The sequence below is a fragment of the Lithobates pipiens genome, unplaced genomic scaffold (assembly GCF_037356315.1).
Source record: "Lithobates pipiens isolate NorthernLeopardFrog02 unplaced genomic scaffold, aLitPip1_a1.2 Scaffold_8, whole genome shotgun sequence".
Classification (NCBI taxonomy): domain Eukaryota; kingdom Metazoa; phylum Chordata; class Amphibia; order Anura; family Ranidae; genus Lithobates; species Lithobates pipiens.
Window position 1 is genome coordinate 663197135 of NW_027507903.1, and position 22247 is coordinate 663219381.

General features: G+C 45.9%; 1 protein-coding gene across 1 annotated transcript; it reads left to right on the top strand.

Moving 5' to 3' along the window:
* Positions 1 to 606: 606 nt before the first annotated feature.
* LOC143961857 (serum amyloid P-component-like) lies at positions 607 to 21896 on the top strand. Its single transcript, XM_077471193.1, has 4 exons — positions 607 to 759; positions 2696 to 2766; positions 18652 to 19260; positions 21220 to 21896. Exons 2-4 carry the CDS (start codon positions 2709 to 2711, stop codon positions 21816 to 21818), a joined length of 1266 nt encoding a protein of 421 aa, XP_077327319.1. The 5' UTR covers positions 607 to 759; positions 2696 to 2708; the 3' UTR covers positions 21819 to 21896.
* The last annotated feature ends 351 nt before the right edge of the window (positions 21897 to 22247 follow it).

The following is a 22247-nucleotide window of genomic DNA, read 5'->3' on the forward strand; positions in this document are numbered from 1 at the left end:
ACAGCTAATTGAGTATTTCAAGGTTTGAGGTATACTTATTTCTGGTGAGTGTGAAGCCCTTGGGGAGGGTGTCGCATGTGTTTTGTATCTTGGTGTACAGTGCACGCTTTATTATTTACTACTAGGACCACCACCTGATTTCTGGACTTTCACCACCAATTGTCCGTCATCTGTTTCTCATATGTTTTTAACCATATGAATTCCGGTCATACTATGGTCTGACAGGAGCGCGGCTATAGTATTGGATGGTGCATTATTATGGACTTCTGGACTGGATACTATTAGTTTATGAAGTACAACAAAATAGATTACACATTATGGAAGTCCTGTCAGATTGTGAAAAATATTGATCCCATTAATGGAGAACATGGAGGATATTTGATATAGAGATAGATTTTTTTGCTTTCTTGGGAAATTCTCTGACCTAAGTTCACTTGCAGAGTTTGTCCATAGATAGTTGAGCTGTTTACTCAAGGAACCAGAGAGAAGATTAGATTATCACCATAAAGGTACAGATTGCTTAACTTTTATTTGATGTCCTTGTGGTGAACAATGAGGCTCTTTTTGTGTAGTTTCATTTTTGAGAAATAGTGATTTCACAGATGAAGGTCGGAGGAGGAGTTATTAACTAGGACGAGACTTTATAACACCCTCCAATCCTCTCATCTCGCCATTACCAGCAGGATCTTCTGAGGGCTGAGACTGGACAAAGGGAGAAGGCTTCAACCAGACCAACAACACCGTACACAGAGATCACAGGTAACACACAAAGCTGGGGAAGTATGCTGAATATGTTTGATTGTCCTGGATAGGTAGAAGATGACAAAAATCAAAAATCCTGCAAATTCTTGATTCTGGTCAGTGACCAACAACATTAAAGCCAGAGGATCAGTATGACAGCCAGGAACTCGACACCCTTATGCCCCGTACACACGATAGGATTTTCCAATGGAAAATGTTCGATGGGAACTTGTTGACGGAAATTCCGACTGTGTGTTGGCTCTATTGGACATTTTCCATTGAAATTTCCGTCACACAAAATTTGAGAGTTGAAGGGGGGTGCTCAATGTCTGCTTTGTCCAGGAAATAAGTTAGGACTAGGGATGAGCCGAACACCCCCCTGGTTCGGTTCGCACCAGAACCTTCGAACGGACCAAAAATTCGTACAAACTTTAGAACCCTATTAAAGTCTATCTGACTTGAATGTTCAAAATCAAAAGTGATAATTTTAAAGGATAATATGCAAGATATGCAACAGACAACACCAGCAATAAGGGATATCTTCAGGTGTATACTGTGCTGGAGGCACACAACACCCACTTTAACTCCTGTAGATGCCTGTATTAGAGAACACCAGAAATAAAGGGTAGATACAGGTGTATACTGTGCTGGAGGCACACAACACCCACTAACTCCTGCAGATACCTGTATTAGAGAACACCAGCAAAAAAGGGTAGATACAGGTGTATACTGTGCTGGAGGCACACAACACCCACTAACTCTTGCAGATACCTGTATTAGAGAACACCAGCAAAAAAGGGTAGATACAGGTGTATACTGTGCTGGAGGCACACAACACCCACTAACTCCTGCAGATGCCTGTATTAGAGAACACCAGCAAAAAAGGGTAAATACAGGTGTATACTGTGCTGGAGGCTCACAACACCCACTTTAACTCCTGCAGATGCCAGAGAAAAGAACACTGTCCCTGTCTATCTTGCTCTTTCCATGCACGCCACAACACACTACACAAGGCCGCTGGGCTGGCGGCCTTATATAGTGTGGGGCATGTACTAAACCCCCTGAGCTATAATTGGCCACAGGCATCCTGTCTGTGGCCAATTATGGCTCTCCTCACTGCCGGTGCGGTGATTGGCCAAGCATACGGGTTCACAGTGCATGCTTGGCCAATCATATGCCAGCAATGTACATCGATGGCGTAATGAATTGTGGGCAATTTGTGCCATACGAATTTGGTGCGAACAGTCCACAAAGTTCTGAATTTGTCGAACATACAATCGGCCAATCGGCGAGTCAAACATGCATTTGAGTTGAACACCGAGCTCATACCTAGTCAGGATGAAGGAAAGCAAACATTGGGAGTATGTAATCCATGCTTCATGGGTGAAGAAAACTATTTCCTTCCACCCATTAAATTGATCAAAATTGAACTGTTGTTGACCACTGCCCACATCACTCCCTAATAACTGAGTTGTGCCAGCAGGGCAGGCATTTGAAGATCTCATTAGCCTCAGAGATGGTCTCCTGTAATGGTGCCAGTCAGTGGGCCCTTCACTACGATTATTTTACTGTCACTGTGACAAGTCGTGTTTGTTGATGTAGAACAGGGGTCTCAAACTGGCGGCCTTCCAGCTGTTGCAAAACTACAAGTCCCATGACGCATTGCAAGGCTGGCCATTACAAGCATGACTCCCACAGGCAGAGGCATGATGGGACTTGTAGTTTTGCAACAGCTGGAGGGCCGCCAGTTTGAGACCCCTGATGTAGAATGTACATTTGTACAGTTATACATCTGAGTTTGCAATAGTTGTAACTTTTATAGCCACTAATTTAAGAGGATGTCCAGGTACCTTTGGCCATATAGTCCCATTCTTTGTCTACTAAACAAATGCTGAATTATTACTTAACACTGATTACTATTTTACCAATATAGCTATTTTTAATCATTTTATAGGTTAATCAGAGAGATGGAACTGGGTGTGCTGGTGTTGCTGTTGGTGGTCCCCGTGTCTCTTGCACAGGAAGGTAGGTGGTCGAGCCTACATACACTTGATGCTAGCAGAAACCAGTGATGTGTAATATTCCATGCTATGCTATTCAAATGCTCCTCTGCTTTTCCATTTATTTGTTATTTAAAGAGGTTCCACATGGAAGAGCTGAGATGTTTCCACTTACTCAATGGATGCTTTGCTCATTGAATTACAGCCCTTAGATCACCGAGGTCCATAGGAGAGCCAAGGGGCCGGGTGATGTGTGAGCCATGACCTAAATTCAGCCCTACTGAGACAGATGGCTTGGTAAGGGTGGAACTGTCTCAGCTGTCCATTTGGATCACTCAATACTTAGTCTACAGTAAGTGGTGTGATGGGCTGATATTGAATACGTTTGGATGCCAGGAGTCTGGCGCAGCATTTCTCTCATGGACCTTTTGGGACAAGAAATGACTAATGCCTCATACACATGATCAAACAATCCAGTGGAAAAGTCCGGCGGACTCAAGTCCGCCGGACAATCCGCCCGTGTGTAGGCTGCCTGTGTATCCGCCGGACTTTTGGGTAAAATTTCTGCGGGCAGTACGGCCGTGTGTGTGCCAGTCTGTCGTACTTTTGAAATGAATGGACTTTTCCCGCCCGTCGCTGGCCCCGTCACCTGGTATGGACTTAAAGGGGAATCCCTACGCCGAAAAATCGGTGTGGGGGTCCCCCCCATATCAAACCCTTATCCGAGCATGCTACCCGGCCGGCCAGGAAAGGCGGTGGGGACGAGCGAGTGCCCCCACTCCTGAGCCATACCGGGCCGTGTGCCCTCAACATGGGGGTGCCTTAGGGAAGGGGGGCCGCACGGCCCCCCCACTCCAAAGCACCTTGTCCCCATGTTGATGAGAACAAGGGCCTCTTCCCGACAACCCTGGCTGTTGGTTGTAGGGGTCTGCGGGAGGGGGGCTTATCGGAATCCGGGAGCCCCCTTTAATAAGCATCCTTTGGGACTGTGACATCATAATGGGCGGGAACATCATCCGGTGATGTCCCTATATAAGTCGCCACACGCCGGGTCTCTGTCATTGTTACCGGAGACAGCGACGAGGCAACATCTCCTGAAGAGAAGAACAGAAGGCAGCGACAGCGGCAACAGCGACAGCGAAAGAAGACCGGGCCACCGCTTGTAAAAGAGCTAGAAGAAGGCGCGGTGGCCCGGCAAGAAGAACCGAAGACGTGGACAAGAGGAGTCTGGCGAGAAGACCCCCGAAGACGGAAGAGCTGTGCTGTGAGCTGTGCAATAAACTATTTTAACCCTTGTGTGTTGTGTTTATTTTTTTCCTTTTTTCACAGGTGAATGGGTAGGAGTACATTGTACCCCATACTCATTCACATAGGGTGGGGGGCTGGTATCCAGGGCCCCCTTATTAAAGGGGGCTCCCGGATTCCGATAAGCCCTCCACCCGCAGACCCCGACAACCATCAACATGGGGACAATGCACCCTCCCATGTTGAGTGCATGCGGCCTGGTACGGCTCAGGAGGGGGGGGTGCCTGCTCGTCCCCACCCCCTATCCTGGCCGGCCGGGTCGCGTGCTCATATAAGGGTCTGATATGGACCTAGGGGGGTCCCCCATGCCGATTTTTCGGCGTAGGGATTCCCCTTTAAGTCCATACCAGGTGATGGGGCCAGCCACTCCTGGTATGGACTCTTCCCGGCTACCTGGAGACGCGCTCAAAATGAGCGGACTTTCCTCCGCGTGTGTGGGCGAGTCCGTTCATTTCAAAAGTACGGCGGACTTAGTACGCCATATTAGTCCACTGCAAAAGTACCGTGTGTGGGCAAGTAGCTCGTTCGGAAAGTCCGGCGGACAGTCCGGCGGAAAGTCTGCCACACTAAGTCCGTCGGATAGTCTGCTATGTGTGTACGGCATTAGGCTCCATGCACACTGGGGCTCATAGACGGACGTTTTTTTTTTAGTTTAAGCGTTATTTTTTTTTTTTAACAGCCAATAAAATCCACTCTATGTTATCCTATGTGTCCATGCACACATGGAAATTTATGAACTTTATCAGCAGTGGAGTTTATTTTATTATTTTTTTGGAAACCATAAAATCGCGTTCAGGAGTCGTTTTTCTGACCACAAAAAAAGGCCAAACGTTCATACGCCAATAAACATCGCTAAACGCTCAAAAACGTGGCTCCCTTTAGTTTTTTAAGGTTTTTGATCCATTGGAAAAAAAAATAAAAAATTTCAACAACAAAATAAAAAGCTAAAAAACGCTAACCCTGAAAAACGCTATTGCAAAAACCATTGAAAGACTCACTGCAAAACTACTGGTGTTTTTATAAAGTTATTTTAACGTCCAGTGTGCATGGAGCCTTAAAATTATTAAGTTCCCCAAAATATCCTTCGGGTTTTAAATTAGAACTCCAGGTGAAACATTTTCCTATTTTTGGGTGGATTGTGGAAGGGTTAGACCCTATGTCATGTTTTTATTGCTGTCTGTATCCCATCAGAATGAGCAAGGGATGTATCCAGAACTGCGTGCTTAAAGCCCAAATCCATTTATAAAAAAAAGTCAGGGGGTCTTTAAAAGGTTTCCGCACTCTTTTTTATATTTAACAGCGCAAAAATAAATGCAAAACCTTGTTGTTATTCTCACACTGTCCTGCGATACCAGTGACACCTACTGGCAACAGTGGGAAATGCACAACACAGTCAAGATTAGAACAGATCCAATGAACTATGCACATTCAATCTGAGCTGGTTACAGCTCAGCCAAAAATAAATTTACCTTACAGCCCCATTTTTGGGAAAAGGGGGCTACATATACTACCCTGTTTCCCCGAAAATAAGACCTAGCGTGATTGCCGGTGATGGCTGCAATATAAGCCCTACCCCCCAAAAAAGCCCTAGTTAAAGTCCTCGTAGGTCTTATTTTCAGGGTAGGGCTTATTTGGGGGTAGGGCTTATATTGTAGCCATCACTGATAATCACACTAGGTCTTATTTCTCGGGGTAACAGGGTACGTGACAGTACAGATCCCTCTTTGAGCGATTGTCGCCCAGGATTCTCAAATAGACAGGTTGAGAGGCTCCAGGGGGATTATTTAATTTGGGGGACATTTGTTTTTTCTCAGTTTCCTCTGTGGTTGGTAAAATCCAGTTGTGGACCTGGAGCCTGGAGATTTCATAGCAATCTGGGTGGGATGGAATCTCCAATCCTGGGACTGGGTTTTGGGAACAGCCAGGAGTCTGGCTTGTTGATTGTGCAGGTGGGTCCTGGGCTTAGAGAGAAGCCAGGACCGGGGTTCTGGGCTCCACCCTCCCGAGGAGTCCAGGCGTGCAAGGGAGTACAGTCTGACAGAGCAGACAGAGGCCCCAAGCCGGTGGGCTGTAGCAGACAGGAAGCTATAAGAGAGAGTGTCACCAGAGGTACAGAGTGGGTACCAAACAGGGACACAGTTACAGGGTCAAGAGGACCGAGGTCAACGCCTGAACAGCAGTGCTCATCAGAGAGCCAGCTGGCTCGGTATTTTCCATTCGTTGTTTATTTATTGATTTGAAGTTAAAACCCTTGCGTGGGAATCCTGGGGGGGTAGTGGGGAGGCATTGGGGAAACCAAGGCTGGTATCTTACATAAGAGGAGCTCAGAATATATCAAGTACTTTTTCAAAAGGGAGGTAAAATAGTGAAATAGGTAGCACTTAGGTAGCACTTAACACCGGGTGGAGGGAGAAGTAATAAATATAAAAACATCACTATAACTATATAAAAAAAAAAGTTATATGAGGTACCAGTGTCCGACAACATGAGCAGTAAGAAGGTAGAACTGCAGCATCAAGCTTTTTGGAGGAAGTTCTAGGGCAGGTCAATCAATCCCACTGTCCAGTGAAAGGGGCCCAGATGAGAAGATCTTCGAGGCTGGCAATTAGGGATGAGCTTCGAGTTTCAGTCGAACTCATGATCGACTCGAACATTGGGTGTTCACCTGTTCACCCAACAGCGAACAATTTGGGGTGTTCGTGGCAAATTCGAAAAGCAGCGGAACACCCTATACAAGTCTATGGGATAAATCTAAAGTGCTAATTTTAAAGGCTTATATGCAAGTTATTGTCCTAAAAAGTGTTTGAGGACCCGGGTCCTGCCCCAGGGGACATGTATCAATGCAAAAAAAAGTTTTAAAAACTGTCATTTTTTCGGGAGCAGTGATTTTATTAGTGATTAAAGTGAAACAATAAAAGTGTAATATTCCTTTAAATTTCGTACCTGGGGGGTGTCTATAGTATGCCTGTGAAGGGGCGCATGTTTCTTGTGCTTAGAACTGTCCCTGTACAAAGTGTCATTTCTGCAGGAAAAAAAAGTCATTCAAAAGTACTCGCGGCTATAATGAATTGTCAGCTCCCCGTAATACAGAGGACACTCATTGAAAGTCATTGATAAAAAAAAAGTGTGGGGTTCCACCAAATTCAATTACCAGTCCCTTCAGGTCTGGTATGGATATCAAGGGGAACCCAGCGTCAATTTAAAAAAAAAATGACGTGGGGTTCCCCCCAAATATCCATACCTGGTATGGATTTTAAGGGGAACTCCATCCAAATTTATCCATACCAGACCCTTTATCCGAGCACGCAACCTGGCAGTCCACAGGAAAAGAGGGGGGACGAGAGAGCGCCCCCCGAACCATACCAGGTCACATGCCCTCAACATTGGGAGGATGCTTTGGGGTCCCCCAAGCACCTTGTTCCCATGTTGATGAGAACAAGGGCCTCATCCTCACAACCCTGGCCGGTGGTTGTGGGGGTCTGCGGGCAGGGGGCTTATCAGAATCTGGAAGCCCCCTATAACAAGGGGACCCCCAGATCCCGCCCCCCCGTTTGAAATGGTAAGGGGGTACAAATGTAACCCAAAGCATCCTCCCAATGTTGAGGGCATGTGGTCTGGTACGGTTCAGGAGGGAGGGGGGGACGCTCTCTCGTCCTCCCCTCTTTTCCTGCGGCCTGCCAGGTTACGTGCTCGGATAAAGGGTCTGGTATGGATATTTAGGGGGAACCCCACGTCAATTTTTTTTTATTTGATGGGGGTTCCCCTTAATATCCATACCAGACCTGAAGAGCCTGGTAATTGAATTTGGGGAAACCCCATGCTTTTTTTTTATCAATGACTTTCAATGAGTATTACGGGGAGCCGACAATTCATTATAGCCGTGAGTGATTTTAAATGACTTTTTTTTCTGCAGAAATGACACTTTGTGCAGGGACAGTTCTATGCATGGGAAACATGCGCCCCTTCACAGGCATACTATAGACACCCCCCAGGTACGAAATTTTAAGGAATATTACACTTTTATTGTTTCACTTTAATCATTATTAAAATCACTGCTCCCGAAAAAAGACCGTTTTTAAAACTTTTTTTGCATTGATCCATGTCCCCTGGGGCAGGACCCGGGTCCCCAAACACTATTTAGGACAATAACTTGCAAATTAGCCTTTAAAATTAGCACTTTTGATTTTGAACATTCGAGTTCCATAGACTTTAATAGGGTTCTAAAGTTCATGCAAATTTTAGATTTGTTCGCAGGTTCTGGGGGGGTGTTCGGCTCATCCTTACTGGCAATACTTCTGAGATCATTTGTTGTGGAAGTTGAGAGAACAGGTTGTGAGGAGAGAGGGCTAAGTTCAGTTTTTCTTTGCGTAAGAGCCTAGAAAGTTTCTATTTTGACATCAGTGATAGTTGGAGGAGACACGGCAGTTCATTGTTTGAGAATGTAAAAGGAATGTAGGAACAGTGCATGATTTTGAATTGCTGTTGTAGCCAAAACTCAGTTAGTGATAAAGGCACAGGAGGCTTCTCCACTGAGAACTTAAATGTAAACAATGACGGCAATATAAGAAAAAAAAAATCTGATGACAACGTTGTCAGTGAACAAACAAATACGTAAAGAGAAACAAACGAACAGATATGAAAATGTCTGCACTACGCATGCATCGTATTAAGGATCAATAGGAGCACTGTGAAATCATTGGATAGTGTAATAGCAAGCACCGTGTGGGTGGACAATCCAGGTGGAAGGGAGAGGCAGGTGACTACACTTGACAAAATCCAGCACGTCAAAAATATCAATATTTTTTTTGAAAGATCCAATGGTCAAGGTAAGTTGTCAGTGCGTCCAGAAGAAGCGGGGGGGAGGGGTTTCCCTGTGAAACGCGTTGACGCCACACTCTCCCTTGAACGTCTGACTCTCCATCTGTGGATAGCCACTGGATACAATAGCCTGGATATCCGTGTCCCGCACTCTTGTGCCAAAGTTTGTCCATGCCCTGAATCCCAGGCGGCGATGCAGCACGGACAATCTTTGGCACGAGAGCAAGAGACGCGGCTATCCAGGCTATTGTATCGAGCGGCTATCCACACGCCTATTCAAGGTGTATGCAGTTATGTTATCACTCCCTAGCCACCCGTGGGGATAGGGATGCGGTGTATACCACGACTAATCCCACAGGTAATAGCAGGATAATAGAGTGATCTCTTGCTCAGCTGCCTGGACACTGTTTGATCTCTTCAACATAATGGATAACAGAAAATTAAAATGTGACAGATTACAGTCACGTCCGCTGTCTGCAGAGCATTCACCCTCATACCCGAATAAGGTAGGTCACACTATAGGTACGGGTATTGCCAATTGTTCCCCCTGCTGGAATTTGGGTTGACTCCATTACTGATTGATATGATGCTCTCAGGGCTGGGCTCAGCCCTTCCTTCTCTGAGCTGGGCTCAGCCCTTCCTTTTCTGAGCTGGGCTCAGCCCTTCCTTCTCTGAGCTGGGCTCAACCCTTCCTTCTCTGAGCTGGCTGTTCAGCTGTCGGCTGATTGCCAGCTCCCATCTCTCCACCGTTACTCACCTGTTGATGATATCCTGCTCGTCAGTCCTGCCTACCTAAGCCACCCAGTCCAGAGGCTCTCTGCCTTCGCCTTGGTCAACATCACAGAAACGCTCTCTTGTGACCCTGTTCAAGACTTGCTTTGCTTTGCTGACATCCCTTCTGGCTTCAGATTCTGCTTGCTGTTCCACTACATTGATCCCTGACTATCAGTTCCGGTTACTGAACTTTGGCTATGTTTTGACTACGTTTGTTCTTTTTACTTTTATTATTAAACAAGTGTGATTTACCTGTACTTCTGTCTCAGCTTGATTTCATGGTTTCAGACAGATGCCTGTTTAATTTTTTGTTCTCCGGATCCACTCTGATCAGGATTTTTGAGGTGGAACTTTATCCAGCTTGTATCCAGCTCCTCATTTTCGTCCTGCCGTTTCTCCCAAAGCATTTTAGACTACTTAACTTGACCGTTGGATTTTTCAAAAAATCTTTTTTTTTTATTTGTTTTGAATTTTTGATGTCAAGTGTAGTCACCTGCCTCTCCCTTGGTGCACGGTGGAGATTTTTCATGTTTTCATGGTCTTGCATATTTGGATATTTTATCCAGAATTTGTATTTGTATGCTGGAGTTGCATTTTTTAGACACGATATTTCTATGGCTCTATATGTGGCATCTTTTTCTATGCTTGCTTTTGGTATCGATGTATATATTTTTCCATGTATCATTGGATACTGAGCCCCACTGTATTAGGATGAGTAGATGAGTGCCAGCTGTTCATTTACAGAGGCCGGTTTCCATACCTCGTTGTTTATTTTTCCTCCTGAACCATACCAGACCACATGCCCCCAACTTGGGTTCTACCCCCATCAAATCATTCTCTGCAGCTATTACCTTTTGTACCACCACCCCCTCCCTTTAGAATGTAAGCTCTACGAGTCGGGCCCTCCTGTACCTTTTGTATTGTACTGTAATTGTGTTGTCCCCCCTATACATTGTAAAGTGCTGCGTAAACTGTTGGCGCTATAGAAATTGTGCATAATAATAATACCCCCCCCCCCCCCACCCCATAGTACCTTGTCCCCATGTCTGGTATGGATATTAAGGGGAACCCCACGCCAAAATCAAATCAAATAAGTGTATTTTTTCCCAAAAAAGTGCGCTTGTAAGACCGCTGCGCAAATACGGTGTGACAGAAAGTATTGCAACGACCCCCATTTTTTTCTCTAGGGTGTTAGAAAAAAATATATATAATGTTTGGGGGTTCTAAGTAATTTTCTAGCAATTTTTTTTTTTTTTTAACTTTGTAAACACCAAATCTCAGTAAGAGGCTCGGTCCTTAAGTGGTTAATAAAGGAATCGTCAAAAACTTGTGTTGTGTCTTTATTTACCTTTTATCATTTTTTGGTGAATGGGTAGAGGTACTATGTTCCCCTATACTCATTTACATAGTGGGGGGGGTTGCTTGTTAAAGGGGGTTTACAGAGTCTGATAAGCCCCCCATCAGGAGACCCCCACAACCACCACCCAGGGTTGTGGGGAAGGGGTCCTCATCCACAAGGCTCCATTTTGTAGTTCGGGGGGGGGTTCGCTTCTCTCATCCCCCTCTTTTCTTTCCTGCCAGGCTGCATGTCCAAAGGGCTTGGTATGGATTGGCAAGGGGGCCCCACGCTGTTCTTTTACTGAATTTTCTATAGCCGGCATTCTTTTGTTTACATTTCAGCTCTCAGCAGGGAAGCCCGCTGACAGCTGAAAAGTCATCGGTTGTCAGTCATGGCATTCTAGATTCCCAGCCCGCTCCTTAACAACCAGCTATCTTCACACAGAATTTGAATCATCGATCATTATTCGACCGATCAAAAAAAACGAACTAAACAAAAGGAACTTCAACAAATGTTCACAAAATGTGTTACTATTTCATTTGGAGATTCGGACACAGCCACATTTCTGAATAACCACAAAATGTGTTTGAATTTACATTTGGACCAAAACGAATTGCACATGTCTAGTATCAGATATGGATACTTACGTTGAACTGTTCTCATACCTGATAGTGTTAGGGCTTCTATACGTCTACAACTGAAACCTTCAGTTGGAGGACCATTTGGAGATTAACATAATTATACCTTATATTGGCTAACTGATGTAGCGCACTACCCCCTTGGGAGCTGCTGTGTTTGTTCATTACCTTTTTGTCAAATAACCCCGCTTTCAATCCCCCATGCAATTTCAGGACACCAAGCAAACTCTGGATTTTATAAGACTTTATTCTGGACATAAATCGGTGGTCTGTTGAATGGAATATATGAGATGCTCCATCCGACCCCAGCTTTGAATCCAAAAAGGGTACTGATTTGTTGCCCTTAGTATTTGATAGTTAACACCCTTCTAGCGATACTTTCCTGATTCCGATTCCCATTTCAGACCTTAGCACTTCCAATATGGACAGACAAGCATCACTCTGAATAATGCTGTGGATGTAGACTCCAAAGTCGCAGGCCACACTGCCTATTTCCATGACTCTTGTTGTCAAATCCCCGTCAGTCCTGGAAAAGTGCTTGATAATGTGGTCCTTGGATGCATAGTATTAAGTTACAGATTAGCACCACTGGGTTGCACTCCCTTTGCTCTCTCCCAATCAACAGTCCATGTTACTCACAGAAAGTTGATTCCCAGTTTTCTCGGTCCACTTAGCTCCTACTTCCTCCTCTATGCTGTCCAGCGCATCCCCGCATTGGAACACACGGTCTTCCTTTAGTACTACATGATGACTTTTCGTCCAGGGACCAGACGTTGGCCTCCCTGGACTCCTCTTCCGGCTATCCGGCTCCGGGGTCTCTGAACCCCCGGCCCTGCGGCCTTCAGACTCCTTCTGATCTCCCTCCTGACTCCCCCTGGAGCATGTGACCCCCCCTTTTTATATGAGAGACCTCCCATTGACCAAAGAAATTAACCATTGGTCAATTCTCTCACATGGGTTTCCTGCCACTCAGGCCTCAGTCCTTCCTCTCTTTCCAGCAAAATCCACTGTCAAGAAGAGGAGGTATCCCTGAGCCCAAGTGTAGGCAGCCATGCCCCCATCTACTCTGACACTCCCATCCCTAAATAAACAACCAGGCCAAAAAAAGAACAAGACCCTGGACAATTTTACCTGTCTCTATATCCTACACTATCAAAAAAAAAAAAAAAAAAAAAAAAAAAACACTGAACACCTACCTAAACGTAGTGGGCGCTACACTCAGAAGATGGAAAATGTAAAAAAAAAATATATATATATATATATATATATTGTAAGGGATCTTCCCGGGGTAGGGTGTGTTTGGACACAGTTCACAGCAGACTTGGACTTTATAAAGTAGACCTTGGCGTTTATTCGTGGTACAAACAGTCCAACAAACAAAGTATACAGCAACACCGTGCTTCTTGTGTATAACAGGAACAAAATAATAACAAAAACAAAACAACCTAGCCCGGCTGGGCGCTTACTAACAGGTTCTTCTCACCTATCTGACACTTATAAACACAGCGTCTTTCGCCTGGATATCGCAGGGTGGATTTTAGCTCCAGCAGTGGCTGTGCTTGCAGCTTCCTCAAACACACAGACTGTTCGTTTCCCTGGCTGAGAGCAATCACCTGCAGGCCCAGCAGAGCCTTTACCTTCCCAGGCTAATTAGGATCAAAGCTCACCTGATCCAAAACCCAGAACTGGAACGAGGGATGGGGGGTGTGGAATGACAGGTCCCTCTACCAAACCTACCTGCCATTCCATATAAACCCAGGCCCGGCAAGATTAAATAACAACTCAGCAGCATATCGCTGCTGAGAAACTGATCCATCCTGGACTTACCATCTCACACTGTGTAGCAACCTAGGTGAGATGTACACCCCCTCAACCACTTCTCCAGTGACATGTCTACATATCCCCCCCCCTCTTTTTCAGACCGGAGGGCTGAGCCTTTTGTCCCCACAGACAACTTACCCTCGACAATGCGTCAGCATTTGCCTGTAATTTCCTTGGCCTGTGTTCCACAGTGAAATTAAAGTTTTGTAGGGACAGAAACCATCTAGTCACTCTCGCATTTCTCTCCTTGTTTAACTTCATCCATGTTAGGGGGGCATGGTCTGTCACCAACTTGAATTTCCTGCCTAGCAAGTAATACTTTAAAGATTCTAGGGCCCACTTCACTGCCAAACATTCTCGCTCCACAATGGCATAATTTTTCTCGGCCGGGGTTAGTTTTCTACTCAAGTACGTCACCGGATGCTCCTCACCATTCACTACTTGTGAGAGTACTGTACCTAAGCCTGTGCTAGAGGCATCTGTCTGGACCAGAAATTCTCGCCTGAAATCGGGGGTGACTAACACAGGTGGTTGGCACAAGGCAGACTTAAGGCTTTGGAAAGCCTTCTCGGCCTCTGGGGTCCACGTGACCATTGCTGTCTTTCCGCCCTTTGTCAAGTCAGTTAGTGGAGCAGCAACTGAGGCAAAGTTCGGCACAAATCAACGGTAATAACCCGTAATACCCAGGAAAGTTCTAACCTGTTTCCTTGTCAGGGGTCTAGGCCAATTCTGTATTGCCTCAATTTTATTTAGCTGTGGCCTAACCAATCCTCTTCCAACAATGTAGCCCAGATATTTGGCCTCTTCTAGGGCTAGAGCACACTTCTCGGCATTTATGGTCAACCCTGCATCACTTATGGCATCCAACACGGCCTGTACCTTACAGAGGTGACTTTCCCAATCAGGGCTAAAAATGACCACATCATCGAGGTAGGCGGCTGAGTAATCCCGATGTGGTCGCAGAATCAAGTCCATCAACCTCTGGAAAGTTGCAGGCGCTCCATGTAACCCGAATGGCATCACTACATACTGGAATAGCCCATCAGGGGTGGAGAATGCAGTTTTCTTTTTAGCCTCGCCAGAAAGTGGAATCTGCCAATAGCCCTTTGTGAGATCGAGGGTGGTTATGTACCTGGCATTACCTAACTTCTCAATCAACTCATCTACCCTGGGCATAGGATACGCATCGAACTTGGAGATCTCATTCAACTTTCTGAAATCGTTACAGAACCTCCAAGTTCCATTGGGCTTTGGGATTAGCACAATCGGGCTGGACCATTCACTCTGTGACACCTCAATTACCCCCAGATCAAGCATACGTTTTACCTCGTCAGATACGGCTTTTCTACGTGCCTCCGGTATCCTATAGGGCTTTAGGTTTACTCTGCTTCTAGGCTCAGTTTCAATGTGATGATGGATGAGGTGGGTACGCCCTGGGAGGTCAGAGAACTTGTTTTTGTTTTTCTGTAAAAATTCCAGAGCCTCCTGTTTCTGTGACACTGATAGAGCATCACCTACCTTGACTGGAGGGATTGGTGGTGACAAATTATTAACAGTATTTGTCGCCACCAAGGATTCCCTGTCTTTCCAGGGCTTGATCAAGTTTATGTGATAAACTTGGAAAGGCTTCCTTCTACCTGGTTGGTGCACCTTGTAGTTCACCTCACTGATCTTTTCAACAATTTCATAAGGACCTTGCCACTTCGCTAAGAGTTTACTCTCAACAGTGGGGACTAGTACAAGAACCCTATCGCCTGGGTTGAATGTCCTGATTCTTGCGGACCGGTTGTAAATTCTACTTTGGGCCTCTTGAGCTCTCTGGAGGTGTTCCCTTACCAGGGGCATTACCGTGGCTATACGGTCCTGCATTTGTGCTACATGCTCAATAACACTCTTGTATGGGGTGGACTCACTCTCCCATGTCTCTTTTGCAATGTCCAGTAGACCCCTAGGGTGACGACCATAGACCAACTCGAATGGTGAGAACCCTGTGGACGCTTGGGGCACTTCCCTAATAGCAAACATGAGGTAGGGTAATAAATGATCCCAGTCACGACCATCTTTTGCCACCACTTTCTTCAACATATGTTTCAAAGTTTTATTAAATCTCTCCACCAATCCGTCCGTCTGGGGGTGGTATACAGAGGTACGGATGTGTGAGACTTTAAATAGTTTACATAATTCCTTCATCAGTTTTGACATAAACGGCGTACCTTGGTCAGTTAGGATTTCTTTGGGGATCCCAGTCCTAGAGAACATATAAAACAACTCACGTGCAATTGTTTTAGATGCAGTGTTTCTTAAGGGTACAGCCTCAGGATAGCGGGTCGCATAATCGATGACTACCAAAATATACTGGTGTCCTCTAGCTGACTTTACAACGGGACCCACTAAATCCATGGCAATACGCTCAAAAGGCACCTCTATAATAGGGAGCGAAACCAAAGGACTGCGAAAATGTGACACTGGGGCACTAACCTGACATGTGGGGCACGACTCGCAGTATTTTTTAATGTCATCATATATCGCCGGCCAAAAAAACCTCTGGAGAACCCTCTCTCGCGTTTTGTCAGTCCCCAAGTGTCCCCCAAGAACATGGTTATGTGCCATGTCAAGCACCTGACGCCGGTACGGCTTAGGTACCAGAAGCTGTTCCACAATCTCATCCTTAATCTTATTGACTCTATAGAAAAGATCATTAGTCACCGAAAAATGTGGAAATCTTTTTTCAGCATCTGGTTCCTGAGGTACCCCATTCATTACAGCAACCTGCTCTCTCGCATTTTTGAGAGTGGGGTCCTGTAATTGTGCAGCCCCAAAATTATCCCTAGACACCTCTAAGTCTAGTATATTTTGCTCAGTGGGAGGAGCCTCCTCCTCCCCAGCCAGGACCTGCAAAGGAAAACAATCATTTTCATCCTGCATACTTTTATCACTCACAGTGGACAAGGCAACCCCCTTAGAGGTATCCTCACTCCTTTCTGGGATTTTTCTTTTTTCCCAGAGAGCCCAGAATAATGGAAAATCGCGCCCCAATATTACATTATGCATGAGGTTTTTAACCACACCCACTTCATATTGTACGGTGCCTTGTTCAGTCCCGACTTTAGCCAGCGCTATAGGGTACACTTTTGTATCACCATGTATGCACACAACACTCATATGCTTTTTAGACTCTAAGTCCCCAGTCACCAGGCTAGCATGCACCAAGGTTACGAGGCTTCCCGAGTCCATTAACGCCTCAACGGGAAGGTCATTGATGGTAATATTGCAGATTTGCGGTTCAGTCTCTAGTCCAGGAACTGCAGCACAAGATGGTTCCGCAAACAGCGACTGACGCCGGCTAGCGTCACACTCCATGGGTTCAGTGGTAAGAGGGCAATGGGCCGACACGTGTCCCGCCTCATGGCATCTCCAACACTGGATAGGGCCTGGTCTCTTTGGCAAGGAGTCCTTTTCAGAGCCCCTTAGCCACCCGGGACCATCACCAGTCTTTTGTCCCTGAGACACCACTTGAGCCCTTTTCCCTCCATCAGCACCCCTCCACACTCCCCCAATAGATGGAAGTCTCTTACCAGCTGACGGCACAGATCTGGCGCTCCGGGGAGGTGAAGATGCTGCAGGAACATCACGGAGGTAGTCCTCAGTCGCCTGGAACCTCTCCACGAGGTTGACAAGTTCGTTTGCATTCTTAGGATCACCTTGTCCCACCCAGCGTTGTAGGTCAGTAGGAAGCGCTCGGAGGTAGCGATCCATCACGACCTTCTCTAGGATTTGTGCAGGAGTAGAAGTGTCTGGCTCCAACCACTTTCTTGCCAAATGGATTAGGTCATACATCTGGGACCTCGCTGATTTGTCCAGACTGTAGCTCCAGTTGCGTACCCTCCGGGCACGGACTGCAGTAGTAACTCCTAGTCGGGCAAGTATCTCCTCTTTTAGCCGAGTATAGTCCTTAACCTCTTGCTCACTGAGGTCATAGTAGGCTTTTTGAGGTTCACCTGTTAAATATGGCGCAATTACCTCTGCCCACTCAGCGGCTGGTAACTTCTCTCGCTCAGCCACGCGCTCAAATACTGTTAGATAGGCTTCAACATCGTCCTCAGCAGTCATCTTTTGCAGCGCATTCTGCACAGTCCTTCTCCCAAAAAAAATCTCTGGAGCGGCTCCCATCACTGTGGGTGGATTAGCAACCACAGGCGCCTCTCGATTTGCTATCAGGTGCTCGATAAGTTGTTGTTGTGCAGCCATGGACTGTTCATGTCGTTGCTGTTGTTGCAAACTCACTTGCATAAACTGCTTCAGCATCTCCTCCATGTTGCTGGACTGTTCTTGGAGTGTAGTTGCAGCTTTCACCCAGGACATCAGCAGCTGTAGCCAAGTCTGTCCACACCGTTGCCCCTAGCAACCGTGTTGCCCGCTACCTCCACCAATTGTAAGGGATCTTCCCGGGGTAGGGTGTGTTTGGACACAGTTCACAGCAGACTTGGACTTTATAAAGTAGACCTTGGCGTTTATTCGTGGTATAAACAATCCAACAAACAAAGTATACAGCAACACCGTGCTTCTTGTGTATAACAGGAACAAAATAATAACAAAAACAAAACAACCTAGCCCGGCTGGGCGCTTACTAACAGGTTCTTCTCACCTATCTGACACTTATAAACACAGCGTCTTTCGCCTGGATATCGCAGGGTGGATTTTAGCTCCAGCAGTGGCTGTGCTTGCAGCTTCCTCAAACACACAGACTGTTCGTTTCCCTGGCTGAGAGCAATCACCTGCAGGCCCAGCAGAGCCTTTACCTTCCCAGGCTAATTAGGATCAAAGCTCACCTGATCCAAAACCCAGAACTGGAACGAGGGATGGGGGGTGTGGAATGACAGGTCCCTCTACCAAACCTACCTGCCATTCCATATAAACCCAGGCCCGGCAAGATTAAATAACAACTCAGCAGCATATCGCTGCTGAGAAACTGATCCATCCTGGACTTACCATCTCACACTGTGTAGCAACCTAGGTGAGATGTACACCCCCTCAACCACTTCTCCAGTGACATGTCTACAATATATATATATATGTACATGATCTTCCTGATATACAGTATATGAGTATATACATTTTTCTTTTCTATCATCTATAAATAAATTCTGAGTTTATTGTCCATCATCTAAAGCTTTGATGAGTATCAGTAATGAGTTTTGTCTGTTTTCTTCCCTAGACATGGAAGGTAAAATGTTCGTCTTCCCCAAAGAAACCAACACGGCTCATGTCATTCTAAGACCTACAATTACAGAGCCATTGCAGAAAGTCAGCGTCTGTCTACGTTCCTACAGTGAACTTTCACGCGGCTATTGTCTCTTGTCTGGTGCGACTTCAAAGAGCTCTGATGCTTTAATAATCATGTTCTACCCTCCAAGTCGCTATAATGTATATGTGATGCATATAAATCAAGGAAGCAATTTTATCACGACAGACTCAGAACCTCTGGACTGGAGGCACACCTGTGTGACTTGGGCCTCTGACTCTGGGTTGGTCCAACTTTGGGTCAATGGACAGCTCTACCCCGGAGGAGTCTGCAGTAAAGGGTCTTCTATTGAAACTGCAATCAGCCTAATTCTGGGACAGGAACAAGATTCTTACGGTGGAGGGTTTGATGCTTCTCAGTCATTGGTTGGTGAAATAAGTGACGTCCACATGTGGGATTATGTCCTGACTCCAGAAGACATTCGGAAAGTCACCTCTGGTGATCTCCATGGAAATATTCTTAGTTGGCAGTCTCTACTCTATGAAATGAAAGGAGAAGTTCTTGTCCAGCCTAAAAATTTGCGTAAGTCTGTCATCTTATCTATTTACTCTTTGTTAATGTAGTGAGGTCCCAGGCCTCCTTTAGTCCAATGAGAACCTCCAGAGCCAGGGATAGCTGACATCCTTCTGTATAGAGTGGGTTGCAAGGCATAGTGGGTGAAATGTAAGTTAGATTCATGGGCGCCAGACATTTCTTGAATGCAAAGTGATTTATTTTTTCTTGGTCAAACTGTGGGAGAGAGGGTTTGGGCCAGGACACCACCCCAGCAGTTGCAATGCCAATTGGCAGACTCCGAGATCTCTACAGGTAGACAGCTATGCAGGGAAAGGTACCCAGCAGGATACCACATCTGCATGTGTAGGTTTGCTGTCTCCTATGACAACAGTCTTATAACAGTTTTTAACACAAGTTGTAATGAACTCTGGCATTCCTCTACAATCACTTCTGATATATTCTCAACTCTCTGAGCTCCCAGTCTCTCTCACAAGACTTGCTGATTCACTACCACTGAATCCCTTGAGCTCTTCACAATCCCATCACCCAGTATCTTCCTCAAGCGTCACCCCCGCTTCCCTGCTGAGTCCCTGGCTTGGCACTCCAGATACTCCGCAAGCGACACCAAACTGGCCTGCTCGGTCCCTTGCTTTTGCTGACTGAGTTCCTGGCTTGGCACCTGCAGAAGTTTCCAGATTCTTCACCGTCCCTGGTTGGTGAGAATAATGCTCCGGTACTTGCTTCAGATACTCACCGTGGTCCCTGATAGCAAGGTGGTTGGTCCCTTAGTGGCAACAGCTTCCCTCTACCTCTGACCACGACAGGTCTTCTGGCTGACAGAACCGGCACTTCATTTTGAACTGCAAGCCGCAGTCCTAACCCTACGCTGGTCTCTTGCTTCTGGATAGGCCTTAGACAGCCTAGCAGCCAGATGTAACCGGGGTGGGCCCAAACTGCAGCTTAGGAGCCTGGGCAGCACAACACAAGTCCACCCAGACCACCGTCCAGGTGGCGCAGAACCCCCGATCACCTGACCTCACCCAAATAAATAGGCTCTCCCAGCAGGCCAAGGGACTCATGAAGATCTCAGCCCATTGGCTGAGATACTCTATTCATTCCTAATCTGTGCTTGCAATGCCTTTGTCTTATCTAATGTCCCCAGATACCAGGCCATCTAGTGACAGAAGAGAGAAGTGCAGCAATTCCAGACTTAGGGTGAAATCAATTGATCCCTAACAATTGGCCAAGGCAGCTATACCTGGCAGGTAAATTTAGGAGCCACTCTGCCTAAACTTCAGGGTTCTACATTAATTATTGCATAACAGTTTGTTGTGTATAGGGCTGTGTAGCCTCACACTGATCAGGATGCCCATTCTAACCCGTGTTCACAGCCAAAAGTAGCCACAATGGGCACGTGAACATCAGAACTGGACCACAGGGCCATGGAAGAAAGAGGCCTGGTCTGATGAATCCACAAATGGTTCGAGCATGATGATGATGACTTGGCCTCCAAATTCCTCAGATTTCAATACAATTGAGCATTTGTGGAATATACTGTAAAAGCAAGTCTGATCTATGGAGGCCTCAACTCACAACATACAGGACTTCAAGAATCTGCTACTGATGGTTTGGTGACAGATACCACAGCATACCTTCAGAGGTTTAGTGGAGCCCATGCCTCAATGGATTATAGTGGGTGATCATAATGTTACAACTGATTGGTGTATTATCTATATACAAATTCCATTCTTTCTGTGTATGCTCCTTGTTCTTAAACTCCATCAGTGGTAGGAAAGTCTGTTGATTGGCCAATTGAAAAGATGACTAAAGGTACATTGGCACACTAGTTAGTGGATCTAAAAACCACATATATTCAAAACAAAAATGAATATACTGACCTTCCTGAGATATATGAGTGTATCCAAGTGTTTTGTAGATAGATTGTTATATGTAGCAGTAATGATCTTTGTGTGTTTTCTTCTCTAGACTTGGAGAATAAAGTCTTCGTCTTCCCCAAAAGAACCAACACGGCTCATGTCATTCTAAGACCTACAATTACAAGACCATTGCAGAAAGTCAGCGTCTGTCTACGATCTTATACCGACCTTTCCCACCCCTATACTCCCTTCTCTCTCGCTACTCCCGGGAAGGACAATGCCTTTGTGATCTTCTTACAGCCTCCAAACACTTGTTCTGTATATATCAACCAGGAAGTCACTAGTTTTAAGACAGACCCTGAGTCTTTGGAATGGAGACACATCTGTGTGACCTGGGACTCCAACACTGGACTGGTCCAACTTTGGATCAATGGGAAACTCTACCCCAGAAGAGTCTCCATGAAAGGGTCTTCTATAGCGGCTGAAACCAGCATTGTTCTGGGACAGGAACAAGACTCGTTTGGTGGAGGGTTTGAAGCTTCTCAGTCATTGGATGGTGAAATAAGTGACATCCACATGTGGGATTATGCCCTGACACCAAGAGATGTAAAGAATGTAATATATGGTAGTCTCCATGGAAATGTTATTGATTTAAAGTCTGTAGTTTATGAAATCAAAGGGGAAGTTCTCATCCAGCCCAAACCTTAATTCAACCAGCGTATAATGTTTGCAACCAGTTTATAATTCTCACCTTGTGGTTGATTTACTAAAGGCAAATAGGCTGTATACTTTGCAGTGGAATGTTTCTTAGTGTACGAGACAAAGCTCTGTTGACCTCACCATTTGGACTGGAGGCCGATCTGTATGACCTGGGACTCCAACACTGGCATCGTCCAAGTTTTGTTCATTGGGAACCTGTACCCCAGAAGAGTCTCCATAAAAAGGGTCTTCTATAGCAGCTGAAACCAGCATTGTTCTGGGGGAGGAACAAAACTCTTGGTGGGGGGGTTTGGTTGGTGAAATATGTGGGATGTCGCCCTGACACCAGGAGATGTACAGAAGGTCATCTCTGGCGGTCTCCTTGGAAATGTCATTAACTAGAAGTTTCTAGTCTATGAAATCAAAGGGGAATTGCTT